General features: G+C 36.8%; 2 protein-coding genes across 2 annotated transcripts; both read left to right on the forward strand.

Annotated features, from left to right (window-relative positions):
- Nucleotides 1-1,706: 1,706 nt before the first annotated feature.
- On the forward strand, nt 1,707-4,440 carry LOC129347504 (proteasome assembly chaperone 3-like). The gene is given in 4 exon segments (XM_055004982.1): nt 1,707-1,828; nt 2,773-2,965; nt 2,967-2,996; nt 3,862-4,440. Coding segments are annotated over 4 exon segments (405 nt in total). The 5' UTR covers nt 1,707-1,799; the 3' UTR covers nt 4,015-4,440.
- Nucleotides 4,441-5,586: 1,146 nt separating this feature from the next.
- Nucleotides 5,587-13,308, forward strand: LOC129347503 (transmembrane protein 184B-like). Its single transcript, XM_055004981.1, has 4 exons — nt 5,587-6,401; nt 6,878-7,099; nt 12,126-12,291; nt 13,198-13,308. The coding sequence occupies exons 2-4, from the start codon at nt 6,878-6,880 to the stop codon at nt 13,290-13,292; spliced, it is 483 nt and encodes a 160-aa protein (XP_054860956.1). The 5' UTR covers nt 5,587-6,401; the 3' UTR covers nt 13,293-13,308.
- The last annotated feature ends 868 nt before the right edge of the window (nt 13,309-14,176 follow it).

A 14,176-nucleotide genomic window follows, 5' to 3' on the forward strand; every position in this document is an offset into this window, starting at 1 on the left:
CTGTATGAATTGTTCTCATTCTTATTTCTACCCCATTGTCTGGCTGTCTCTCACTACGCCTATCCATCAATTAACTGCAAAAGACTACAACACTTTTTTACAAATTTCCTGTTTCTTTATTAAATACAATTCTTTAATTTCTTACATCTTTTCCCCCCCATACTTTATAAAAGTTTAATTGTCTTAACTTTTTCCCATTTATTTAATTGCTTCTTTTTTATGTATTTTCTTTCTTTAATCTTCTTCTTCTTCTTTCTAGAATTTTACACCAACCTTAAATTTTGGGTCATTTTTTGACATTTTGAAAAGCTATCAACTCAAACAGGGTAACACCGACAGATATGAAATTCAGCCAGGATGTACTCCAGGCATGGGTGATCAAAAGTTATCAAAATGCTCACCTTAAGTCTGAGGGCATGGCCATGGCGGCCTCGTGAATTCTGATGCTTCGCCATGAAACATCAACTGCTGTGTAACTGCCCTAAACATGCTCCAATCTGCCTCAAACTTTACATGTGTGATCAGAGTCCAGTCCTGATCACATCCATAGGCCGACATGCATTCTCGGTCGCAGCGCCACCTGGTGGACGTGCGCGGATTCGCCGACCAGCAAGGATGCGAGGACCCGTCCAACGCTGCTTGCAGCTTTAATTTTAATTGTTATTACTTGTAGGGCCAATCAAGTGTCACTTGGACAAAGGTACATTTTTATCATGATTTGACTGAATTTTAAAAATGAAAGAAAAATATCCAGTTTCATTCTAAAATATTTATCCAACACTGCAAATTATTTCATGCTCATTCAGCTGAGAAACAAAAGTGTTTTTGCTGATGTATAAATGTGTTAACAGCACTTAATTCATTAAAATCATCTCCTAAGATGTGATTTTTTAGTTGTAAAATTAAATTAACTAAACTTCAGAAAATAAGTTCCATAAACTTAAGATATAGAGTTGAATATCTTAACAGAAAATCATTATTGACTTGCTTTACTTTCACATTTCTTTGTTATTTACCATTAAGAACTTATAGCACTATATCAGCCAGTAGAATGAGTGTACAACACTGCTCTCAGTTACACTAAAATCTATAGATCAGGGGATGAATTCAAAACTAACAGTTGTCATTATTAGAACTGTGTACATTACCATGAAAAAATCAACAAACAAAAAAGCCAAACTTACCATTTAGCAAGTATGTTTTCTCAAAGTATGAAAACAAGATAGTTCTGAGCAGTTTTAACTCTGTAACAATGCATCTTGTGAAGTCAGTCTGAGTGAACTTTTAGCTGTTAATTCATTCAACTCGTCCTATTAAATCAGAATGGCTCAAGTTGTCAGTGATCCAATATTGAAAAAAAATCACATTATAAGTTGAATTAAAAAGAAATTAGCAAAGTCCACATATTTGCATGCACCACACAAGCAAAGATATGTTGATTTCACTGCCTTTCTGATGTTTTACAGTGGATAAGCTTAGTTTTCAGTTCATGTTTTTGCTTATGAATATCATTATACATGGTCATATAGTCAAAGACAAGTTTGGATTATGTAGCCTATTTGTGAGTTTGTGTTTTTTAACTTGTGATAAGTTAAGAATTTTACAACAAAATCTACATTTTCTTTCTTTCTTTCTTTCTTTCTTTCTTTCTTTCTTTCTTTCTTTCTTTCTTTCTTTCTTTCTTTCTTTCTTTCCACAAACAAACCAGGAAGTTGGGATCGGTGACGTAAACTGCGTCATCACGCAGCCTGCGTCCTCTCAACAAACGAGGCACATTTGTTTCGGTTTGTGGAGGGTTGATGACAGAGCCGCTGAAGTTGCAGAAAGTGTAAGGATTCCATACAGAATAAAGGTTAAACTGTGGACAGACGAGGACACGGGGTGAGGACTTGTGCAGGCACGGAATCAGGAGTTTGCTGTGATTTCAGCTGCTATGTTTACCGCGGGAGCTAACATTAGCTGTGCAGCTAACGCTAGCCTCTCAGCAGCATCAGTTCTGCCATGCTTCTCTGCTAAGACCCTGCTGAAAAGTAACCGAAATAATTGATCTCTGCAGGTGGTATGTGGATTTTTAGAGAAGACGCAATACTTTAGTTTGTCTAGCGTTTGGTCTCCCTACATAGACGCTAACTGTGCATACAGTCTGATAATCTCTTAACTGTGTGTAACTGTGCCTGCTTTGGTAGTAACTGGTGCATTTTAATGATCAAATTGATGTTTCTGTTTCATTGTGTTGTCCACCAACAATCCAAAAGGCAGAGATAATCAATTGAAAATTGCATACACACTAAAACAGTGAATCCTGACAAGCTGAACTGAATATATTGTCGTCAGTAGGATGCAATACACAGCAGACACTTTACTTTTAAATATAAAAGTAAGAGATGGTTTTCATTTGCACTTAAACAAGCCTATATCTATAATATGTTACTGTTCATTGCAACTCAGCATCAAATATATAGAGAGCTGAAACACTTTGTAGATCAATCACAACAGAAGATTAATCTGCTACTATTTTAATCTATGAATAATAGTCAATTTCAAGAAAATAAAGAATAAATAGTAAATGTAAAACTTCAGGTTACGTTTTTTGGACATTTTGTTGACTTATTTTACAATAAAGAATTGGCACATTAAACTGTAATGCAAACACTGATTAGCTATTTTCTTCTTATTCTATTATGTTTACACTGTCACTCTATTACACTCTACTGTAACAACTATTTGTATGTTTTGCCTTCCAAATAATATTTCCTGTGTTTTTCCTCCCAGAGTTATCAACATGGCTGCGCCCATCATCAAATCCAAACAAGCGCAGAAGGAAGTCAATGGAATTCCAACAGAAGTCGTCTGCACGGAGTTCAGTAATTACATATTCGTAGTTCTCACTCAGTACGGCAAAATTGGGACATTGATATCTGTCACACCTGACTCCAGATCTAATGATATCAGTACCCCCATCGTTCTCCACTAAAGTGCTGCTGGGCAAAGACGAGGTATGGCTGGACGAAATTGCTTAGATAAATATCGCATCAGTGTGATCTAGACTTGTTCACAGTATGTCAGAACGACTTGTTGCAACACAGGGTAACTCATTTCATGGTGTGAAAGGGCAAATGAGAATGGTTCTGAGCTGCTCTGGTAGATTGTGGAGAAATTAAATGTGTGCAGGCATGGAGTTCAGTGGTCTGTCAAAATTTACACAAGGAAACCTATTTCATCGCTGCATGAGCTTGTCATTTTCTAACAGGAAAACAACACAGGGGATGTGCCATCAATAGAATAATGGATTAATATGAAGTTTGCTTGTGAAGTTGACAAGAGTTTTTGTTTGTTACATAAAAATACAACACTTATATTCTCATTATTCATATATGAAGAATAGCTTTAGAATAAGCGAAGGGAACCAGGATAACTGCACATAGTCCTTATCTCTGTTATTGTCTAGATTACTGGATCGTACAGCTGCCAGATAACATTCTATAGCCACATGAGAGATTTAATTAAAATGGAATCGTCATATTGTAAGAGGTGCAAATGCTGCTTACTTTAGGAGAACTTTGAAAAAAAAATGAATTCGTTTTGTTATCATATGCCCCAAACAAATAATGCTCCATGACAGAAAAGGCAAATCAAATTATTTACCACATATGCAGTGGCAAGAGCACATCATTTGATTGGAAAATTTTTCTGAGTGTGACTGGAAAATAAGGTGATTCTTGCAGTCTTTGAAAACATTACTAAAATGATCTGATGTCAACTTTATGCAAAAGCATATTTGTAAATGCTAACAACTGTTGCATGTTGAACAACATTTTTGTGTGTGATAATCTGATGTCCTATTTGTGTTTCTATTTTCAGCCAATGACACATGTCTGTGCCAAAAACCTGGGAATGTTTGTGTCACAAGAAGCTGGCAGCAGGCCCGTCTTACTTGGACTGGCACTGAAGGATTCCTCCATAGATGCAGTAAAACAGATTAAAGAGATCATCAAAAGTTGTCAAGTCTGGTAGGGAGTCATAGAAACGGACTTGAAGCCTGTAGATTTGGTGGAATACTGATCATCTAGATACCCCCGTGTCACATTTTTCCTCTGCTTCTATTTTGACCAAAACCCTTCCCTAAAACTAATCTGTAATTTCAAAATTATAGGCTAGTGCTCCAAGATAGAAGTGTATGGATCCAAATGTAATTCCTTTGACCCTTTTTATTTGTTGAGAAAGTACAAGATGTCTTCTGGAAAACATGCTGGAGACTTCATGTATTTGTAAAGGATTTCCTGCATCCCACCATCCTCTCAAAGACTGAAAAATGTGTGTCCTCGGTTAACACTGTATAAAATATGTATTGGCGATGCAGTTTTTGGTAATGTTTCATACTGCTCATTATTTTTTGTGTTTTAGAATGCAAACATTGAAATAAATTCTTAAAGGACACCATGTATGGGTCACTTCTGAAACCTTTTTTTTTCTACTTAAAAAAAAATCCAGCTAACCCATCTCTGCCCCAGCGATGGATAGTTTGGGTATAGCATTGAATACAGATTTAAGTATCACAAATAATCCCATCAAACTCTAGGCCGTTCTAGACTTGGAAAAGCCTTTGCTTTATTTAATTTTATCATAGCTCTTTTACACAAGCAACAATACAGTTGAACAGTGAATTAGTCTTTTCAGCACATTTTAGAGCAATATATTGTGTAGTAGCAGTTTTCATCACAGCTCTTTTATCACTCTGAGAGAAAAGGCAGAATTAAAGGTCAGCACTAGTATATGTGTGTGTGTGTGTGTGTGTGTGTGTGTGTGTGTGTGTGTCTGTGTTTCAGCTTTGCAGAATGTTGCTGCATATCATCCTCAGAACTTTGTACTTTTGTAAGATTAAATACATTTCCATCATGTATGATTAATTTGGATTTATTTTTCCCAGTGAAATTAAAGATCTGTATTCTGATAAGGGCCTTGGAATGCAAAGCAGATTTAGTTTGTTAATTTTTTCCTAGAGCGTCAAGCGACTGGAGCATAAATTTCAGACTTGTAAAAAACCTTCATTTTCAGTCAATACAAATATTTTCTCAATTAATTAGTTCTGCCTATAAAATAGCAGAAAATACTGAGAGATGTTGCAGATGATGCCCTTTGATGTCCTGTCCTGGATCAGCAATTCAAAACCACCAAATATTCAGATTAATATCAGAGGAAGACGAGCAGAAAACACTTGTCAAGCTGGAAATTTGGACTATATATTTTTTTTTTTTAAATAATGGCTGACTATGTTCTTACAAACAACTCAGCTCTTATAAGTATACATCTAATGCACAAATACTCCGTAGATCTTTAATACGCTGTTTATGATAGATCCCTGTTACCCACTTAGAGCTTTTGTAATCTGTTATTGTGATATTTTATTTACTTCATTTATTAGATTGCTGAGTTTACAAACTTTCGTGGATTGTTTGCTGTTGTGATAAATATCAATAATATTGTGAAAAAAAAAAAGAATGGATTAAATACAATAGTTGAATGTCAGTTACGACATTTTATAATGATCCCTGTTACCCACCTGGAGTTTATGTAACCTGTCAGGATGGTGTTTTATTGCTATGCTTGATTTGTTTTATTTGATTCCAGAGTTCAAAATGTTTCCGGTCTTGTTTGCTGTCGTGATAAATATAAGTAGAAAAAAAATATTTAAGAAGGAATGAAAGCAATAGTTGAATGTCAGTTAATACAGACCATGATAATTTCTGTTACCCAATTAGAGTTGATGTAATCTGTCATTATAGTATTTTATTATTATGCTTGATTTGTTTTATTTGATTCCAGAGTTCAAAATCTTTCCTGTCTTGTTTGCTGTTGTGATAAATCTGACTAAAAAAAGTTGGGGGAAAAAAAGCAATCATAAAATGTCAGTGACAGTTGAGGATGAACGCAATCTTTCCGTCATGTGTCAACGTGATGACGACATACGTGGCGCTGAAGCCACGTGACTCCTTCACCTGTGCCCAACCTGTTTATCTCCGCTGCTCCACCGCGTCGCCGCTCAACGAGGCATTCAAACTGTTTCCACTGAGAGTTTGCCATTTTTCGCTTGTTTTTCAGAGTAAACGACACCATCTGTGGCGGCTTTTGGATGTTTTCTTGTCGCTTTTGCTCGACTTTTTTGCTCGCTGACTGTGCGGACTTTGACCTCGGTGAGGCACCTGTCTCAAACAAGGAAGTCTAGCCTGTTGAGTCGGATGAAGTCGACGGGCCGTTTGTAAATGGCATTAAATGGACACTTTGCGTTATTCTGAAAGGTGTCTTTTATTCTTAATGTTTATCCCGTAACGTTGGTTTGTGGACTGTTTGTGTACAGTGTCGTTTAAACGGGATAAAGCTGCTTCCTCTTTCCACTTTACAAGGTGAGCCGCTTGTTGACTGTAAAGATCATTTGAATGATAGTAAGAAAAATATGTCTCTTCCTTTCAATAGAAGAAGCGCTTGTGTGAATTCATTGTTATTATTATAGTTTAGTTTTATTTTTATTTCATTTATTGACAAATGAAAAAAAACAATTCAATACAAAAACAAAAGTTTCTAAACTTCTGAAGGAAAAGGAGCAGAAAGCAGAATAAACTTATGCAATCTGCCCGTTTTAATCAGTCAGTTTACAATGAGCATTAAAAACAAGCAAAAAAATTACTGTCTGAGCCTGCACAGCAGCTAAATTTTTTTGTCATTAATTTTATACTGATAATTTTTTATTTTTTTTTTTAATCATTAAACACTGCATTTTTTCTTGTGCATATTAACATCCAGTCGACCGCACAGAAGGAAGTGCTGCTACATTTTCCCTGAATGCCTCCCCCTGACTTCTAATGTTTTCTTTCTGTTTCAGATGAACATTTCTCCGGAAGACATGGATTCATCGGCCGAAAATAATTCCATTGTGCACCTGGCTGCACCAATTCTCCCAGACAAGTCAGACATCTCCAATATGACCATTATCCGGACAAGCAACGGTTCCATTATCGAGGATGAGATGTTTTTAAACACAGTGGCTGCTCAGGCCCTCTCAGGGATATTTGTCTGGTCTGCCTTGCTCATAACATGCCACCAGGTGAGTTTATAGCATTTCACAGAAGGCTCGCATATGAACAATGAAGCCCGAAGAGCTGCAAATCATTGCATATAGCACCAGTGAGTAACACAGCCTCAAAGCGCTGCAATCTCGGTGATGTAAATGTGTAATCAGAGATGGTTTGGGACCAACAGATTGCACCTCCCTTGCCAGAGGACAGAAACATATTCTTATATCCATAAAGGCTTATTACTTTACAGCTCCAGTGCACTGAATTCAGCGTCTCAGCTTCTTATTCTCATACCCATTCTGACACTTTGTTCAGTTTGAAAGTTTTTCTCCTTTTTCCAGGCAGGTTTTAATGTCCCTGCCTCGTTTACATTTCCCTCACTTCATTGTGGGAATGTCTTACTTGCTTAATATCTGATTAAAATTGACAAAAAAATCCCCCCTTGCTGATTATAGGACAATAAATACACAGGAAGAAGTAAATGGCTCAACACAGACCACCTTTACCCAAAAACTATTTCCTCGCGGTTGTAAATAAGCATTTCCTCTTGTGTGGGCGAGTTACCTCCTGTGCAGAGATGATAGCTTATCATTATGGTTTTTATCATTTGCAGAGAATGCAGAAGGGTGCTGTGTATTATCAGCAGGGAAATCAATTGATATTGAGATAACATTTACGGCCTTATAAAGGATGAGGCTGTTTTCTTGTTCGCTGTGGTTTTCATGTTGTGTAACTGCAAGAGTTCCAGATTGAGTTAATTATTTTACAAACCAAATACTGACTGTGTGGCCATCTTTCAGCTGGATTTTATAGCCACATTTACGTTAACACAGCCATCTGATTTACCATTGTGTGGTGTAATTAATTAAAGAGTTGTTGTTTGTGTACTTTAGGAAGCCTTTTGACACGCACTCACAGTGCATCAACGTGTTGCATGCAGTGATCCAAAAACAATCTTCGTATTGGGAGTTGTGACTCAATATCCAGCAAATTGGTTTCTATCTTTTTTAATATAGTACGTGTTTGGCCCAAACACTTGCCAGCAAGACATTTTAATTGAACAAATAAATAGCAAGTGTTCCGCTGGGAGAGTGGAGCAGGTTTCCAACAGGCATCTTTCTGTCACACTGGGAGAATGAAATGGTCTGCAGGACTAGTGTTGCAATGCTGCTGGTGTTTCATCTGAGCTGGCTCTAGAGGATTGCTATAGACTTTTAAACTCACATTCTGAATACCAAACACCAATAGACAATGACCTTAGATCCTCTTTGCTGTAATGTTGCCGGTGCTTTTTGCGCTAGTAATCAGTGGAGTGTGGTTCATTTTTCTCTGTGGTGGGCTTATTGGTCCCTGTGCAACTTTAAGCATTTGGGATTAAGAGCAGCAGACCAGACTTATCTCCTACCTTTCAACTGTATTACGTTTTGCAAATGGCACCGGTGTTAAGTTATAATACGTAGATTCACCTCTGTTTTTTGCTTATTTATGTCTTCACATTCATGATTGCCTTTGTCCTTAAATCTAGTGTCGGGGCACAAACTGCAGAAATAAGTCTCAGTGAGCTTTACTTGGGTGTTTATTCAGCATACAAATATGAATTCCTATCAGGAAAGACATAGGGTTTTTCGCTGTTTTCAAGCAAATGGAGAGCATCAATCTCCATTCTGCTTCACTTCACATGTAGAGATGGCCAAATGCATCCCACCCCCACCCTCACAGTAATCAGGCTTTAATGTGCAGCCTCTAATGGGCATTTAATCAAGCTGCATGTGTCGAGTACAGACTCTGGACGTTGAGCAGTCATTTAAAAGCATTCAAAATTTACAAAACACCACGGATGGTAAGTTTAACGTTAAAATTCGGCAAAATATCACCAAGAAAACATCATTCTAATAACTGCTTGTGGTTAAAATACCTACAAAATGGTTGGAACTTTCAGAGGTTTTAAAGTAATTATATGTTTTTTACATATTTCCCAAAGCACAGCAAAACACATTGTCACTAAATAGAGCTGGGATATTTCATGAACACCAGTAGAGTCAATGTAGTGGCCATCTTTTGAGCTTTGAGTGAATTTGGGGTTGAATAACAACCAAATGGGATGTTTTGCATGAAGGTATGGCCAAATCTATATGGAAAAAGTACTTAAGATTGTCTAGTGGAATATGTTTTCAAGTTGAAGTTGAAATTCGAGCTACAGCTAATGGTTATTTTTCATTTTTTTACTAAAATGTCAGAAAACCAGTAGATATTCAAGTTACAACCACATAGGTTGATTTAAAAAGCAGCACATTTTCACATTTGAACACCTGAAAGAAAAAGAATATTAAACATATTGCGTGAAGTAAGGCCTGAACAGTTTTCCAAAGTATTAGACAAAAAGCCTGTCTAATTTTATTCTGCCTTAGATGACATTGCAGTTTTACAAATTGTAATTACAGTGAGTTGGTTGTTGGATGAGGTACAATTTGAATATTGAAGTGATGTTGTTTTTATTTTATATCTCATCAGAGAGTTATGGTTATTAGTCGACAGTGTTTCAAGCTCAGTGTGAATTACTTGGATTGCCCCTCACAAACAATTAGTTGACTAATGAGTCATAAGCAGCTTGGTCGACTGAGAAACTTTCAGTTGGCTAGTCCTTTTTAAATGGTCTTTTTATGAAGAGTGAGTCATGAGTTATTATGAGAAAACGTTTGCCATCGTCTCTGGCACCACAATAATATTCCCCTAATATGCTTTGGTCTTTAATAAGCGCTACATTTTAAGAGCTTTTTCTGCACGACTGCATTCATCTTCAGAGGGACAATAATGTCGGAGAGACAGTTTGACAGATTTTTCAATTAAATCTGCTAATTGTTTAGTTGAAGAGATCCTATGAGTATCAGTCAAAGAAGAATGGATTTGATGGTAGATTGTATTTGCAGTGACATAAAACTATTGCATTATTTCTCTTTCATATTTCCCAACAGCCTTGTTGTTGGTTTCTTCATTTTGGTGCCATTAGCCACAGTAGTCATGTGGTCCACGTTACATCACCTGAAAGAAAACAATCTAACTGAACTCTCCTCATACTGTTCAAGGCTTATCTCAGTCTGCAGACATACAGATCATACTGTACATACTTCATATGCTTGATGGTCAGAATGGAAAAAAACAGTCATTTATGTCAGCTTCATGAACAATTGTACCTTTTCAGAGTAATTCATTAATGTTACTCATCATGACTGGTGTAAGAATCTATATTGTCAAGCCAATTCAGGTCTAAAAATGATGAACACTGGATTATCTGCCGTTAGTTGTGTGTGTTCCCCTAAAGGTTGCCAGCTGCACTGCATTATGTTTGTAGAGGCCATATGAGGCCATGTGGAAGAGTTGTGTGTGTGCATTAAATCTAAAGGTTAAGACCTTTATCGTCTCTGTGAAACAAAGTTTATTTACTGATCTCATTATCTGCTTCTGTATGTGAAGTCGGCGCTGCACAATATAAGGTGGTGGTCAGTAAGTTTGAAGCACTAATGTTCTGGGAGGTCATTAAAATGGGAGTTGTTTAATCTCTTATTCTACAAAACCTCTTTGCTGCATTTCAAAGTGGCAGACAGAACAAGTCGGTACAAGATAAAATGTGGCCGTAAATAATTCCAGCCAGATTTAAAGTTGGGTGTTCAGTGTTCACGGTCTTGTGCTTTATACATCACTTCAGTGCTTTAGGAACTAACTTAGTTATTACTGCTACTTTTTCCTTCTTTTACCAAAAGTGTCTCATAAACTGAGGACTATTGATACTTAAAAATGACCAAATAAGCTACAAATCTTAAAGCCATGTAATAATGGTGGTAAGTTGTTTCATGTTGGTTATCACCATACAGTTGCAAACCCACTGTGAACCTTTTAGTCACATCGTTTGCTGTGATATGTGGTCATAAATTAGATCTGCTCTTCATCTAAGTCCCAGCCATAGACAAACACAGTGTGGTTGAGCAAGTAACTCAAGTGTTTATAATTTATAGCTCAGTTTGTGCTTTTGAAGCTGGGCGCCCACCTTTAGGGAGCCCCGCCACAGCACTAAATCATCTCCATTTATAGACCTGTCTAACCATCGTCTGATCAGTATATAAACTCTAAGGTTACTTTGTAAACCTTCCCTGCTTTATGCAATTGCTGTTCTTGAACACAAGTCTACTGAATGTCTTTTTTAATCAGCAGATTATTCTTGTTAGCCAAGTTTTTTGTTTATTTTTTTATTCTAAGTTGCTGCAACCCACACCCACAAGTGTGCTAACTGCAATATGTTTATGCATATGCCATTATCCTACACTGTCAGTGCTTGAATGATGTATTCAATCTTGACTTCAGTCCTTTTTACTCAGCATCTTTGCTCATAGTTGTAACTTATTTTCAGACAAATTCATTCATAGATGCAGATAATTCCAAAGGATTCACATGTACTTCTGTTGTCTTTGTAACAGAATTATTGGGATGTAAAATTACAAAGATGCAAACCCTCAAATTTAGAGCTTAAATGATTCACTGATTAATCAATCGTTGATTTAGAGAGGGTTTGAAAAGCAATTAACTAAAATGTCTTGTCCTGTATATTCTAGTTGTAGATCTGAAAATGGAGGATTTTCTTCTTCATGGCTGTTTTATATCAATGCAAACTAAATATCAGTCATTTGGATCAGTTTGTAATGTGCACTGTTAATTTGAAGATGTTACCTTGGGTGGTGGGAAATTGAAATGGCTTTTTATTGACTTCTCAGATAACACATTAAGTTAATGATTTATAATGAAAATAATCGTGCAGCCTTCTCAAAGTTAGTTAATGTCTGTGAGCTGTTGTTTTGTTACACAGTAAAAGCAGGCTACTTTTGTGTTGTGTAACATGAAGGTTACATTACATAATTTAACTCTGATATGTCATTAGCAGAAATTAGGTTTCTAAGTTATTTAAGTCATAACCCTGCTCTATTATTCCATAACAATACTCAATAAGGTCATTTTTTTGTCTTTTTCGCTGATGGTTTTTGTGCTTTGTCCATGTTTTCATTGTAGATCTATACACACCTTCGATCCTACACCGTCCCTAATGAGCAGCGCTACATCATCCGCATCCTGTTTATTGTGCCAGTTTATGCCTTTGATTCTTGGCTCAGCCTCCTCTTCATCAGCAACAACCAGTATTACGTCTATTTTGATTCTGTTCGGGACTGCTACGAAGGTAAGTATCTGAAGCTCTAAATATTCTTCCTGATAACGTCCTTTCTGAGCCGCCACCGCTGTTTTCCTGCCTTCATATGCTAGATGGCTGCCAGGAAGGGGAAACCAAAAAAGTGACCAAACTAGTTTTTCTCACCAGTCATTGTGTTCATGTAGGTAGCCCTCATTATTGGAGGTGTTACATTTCTAGAAGCATCCATTTTCTTTTTTTTTTCTTTTCCTTAAACAATTGTTTATTGTGTTTGTGGAACAGAACTTAGGATGATTTTAAGATTTGTTGAGCAGTTTTCAATATTCAAACATAATGCAGATCCTGTTCTCTAGATTGCAGTTTAATTGCCTTTGTACATTGCAACAATAATTACACACTGAAGTTTGAAGACTAACGCACTTCACTAATGGCAAAGGTGAATCATATGAAAAATGGATTACAAGTAATTTGGGGGAAAAATAGGAAATACATTATTCAGGAGATTAGGTTCCAGTTTGCAGGCCAATTTTGTGGCTGATTAATAGTGCAGTGCATCAGAAAGAAGTGGAGGCTAGAATACCACCAGCGGCTACGGCTAAAACATAATGAACCTTCTCTTGACTGGACACCATCTGCATTAGCTTCATTTAATCCCTCCTTAAATAGCAACAAAGGATTAGGAAGGGATTTCCAAGACACAGAACCCTTGGAAGCTTCTTAATGTAAGGACTGAAACAGTTATTGTTCCAAAATGTAGGACTAATTATTTTTTATCATGTGGAAGTTTCTTTCCTCTTAAATAATTTGACCTTGTCAGTGGAGTTATACTTGAAGGGGATGAGAAATTATTCTACAGTTAAAATCAAGCCATGAAATCTGTTTGATATTGGGTTTAAAAGAAAAAAAAAAGAAATAACCCTTCTCTTTGTGTTACAGCTTTTGTCATTTACAATTTCCTGAGCCTGTCCTTTGAGTATCTGGGAGGAGAGAGTGCAATCATGTCAGAGATCCGAGGGAAGCCCATCCAGTGAGTGCTCTCTGTTGGTTGTACATGTGCATGCTGGACTAAAAGAGTTCTGTTAAATAAAATGTTCACTCCGAAGTATAAAACATTTTAGCCTGACCAGGGTAACTGTGGTATAGTTTTGCCTCTATGTTTATGATCATAAAAGGTACAAGGTGCATTTTCTGGCCTTGAATTAGCACTCGGTTTGAACACCACAGTAAAAGTGGTGCCAATAAACAACCGCATTGGTCATAGGTGACCGTCCTCCTCTATATCTGAGCTTTTGATCAATCTTTATAGACTGTGTTTTATGGCTGACTCAGCCACAAGGCAGCAGCTCTTTGCCTCCTTCATGAGTCAGTACAGACATTAATGTTGAGTCGTGATGAACGACGGTACGGCTTGACACCAGCAAGTGGAAACAAGATGCACAGTGTGTACATCTTATTTGTAAAAGGTTCACTTTGCTTTTATAGATCCTTTTGGATTCCCACTGACATCAGATAATGTTGCTCTTAAGTCAGAGAGAAATTTTCAGCGAGCGATTTTTGAGGAAAGGTGTGGTCTCTTCAAGTTGTAGCATATTTCATAGATTATGTTTTAATTAACAGCATGGCAGATAAATTCATCATGTTGTTTATGTGTTTACGCAAAATTACAACATAATCTACTTGTTATCATGTTGGAAAATCGATAGTAACACATTGAACCCAGTCATGTTCTAATGTAAATCAATAGTCGATTAAGTTTAATACGTCCGTCTCATGAATAAACTACATTAAATGTGAAGTGATTCAAAATGACACCTCAGATACAGACCAGGTTTGTAGGAAGCAAAGCAGGGAATAGCAAGGACTATTTTCATCCTACCTGCAAATCTCTGTTTGAATTTATTTTGACTGTCTGTCC

The sequence above is a fragment of the Amphiprion ocellaris genome, chromosome 19 (assembly GCF_022539595.1).
Source record: "Amphiprion ocellaris isolate individual 3 ecotype Okinawa chromosome 19, ASM2253959v1, whole genome shotgun sequence".
Lineage (NCBI taxonomy): Eukaryota > Metazoa > Chordata > Actinopteri > Pomacentridae > Amphiprion > Amphiprion ocellaris.

What these genes read in the sequence shown, in the direction of transcription:
- LOC129347503 (XM_055004981.1), top strand. Translation starts at nt 6,878, where the DNA reads ATGAACATTTCTCCGGAAGACATGGATTCATCGGCCGAAAATAATTCC. An exon ending in TGCTCATAACATGCCACCAG is followed by an intron (nt 7,100 to 12,125) that starts GTGAGTTTATAG and finishes TTTTCATTGTAG; the next exon opens with ATCTATACACACCTTCGATC. An exon ending in TGTTCGGGACTGCTACGAAG is followed by an intron (nt 12,292 to 13,197) that starts GTAAGTATCTGA and finishes TTTGTGTTACAG; the next exon opens with CTTTTGTCATTTACAATTTC.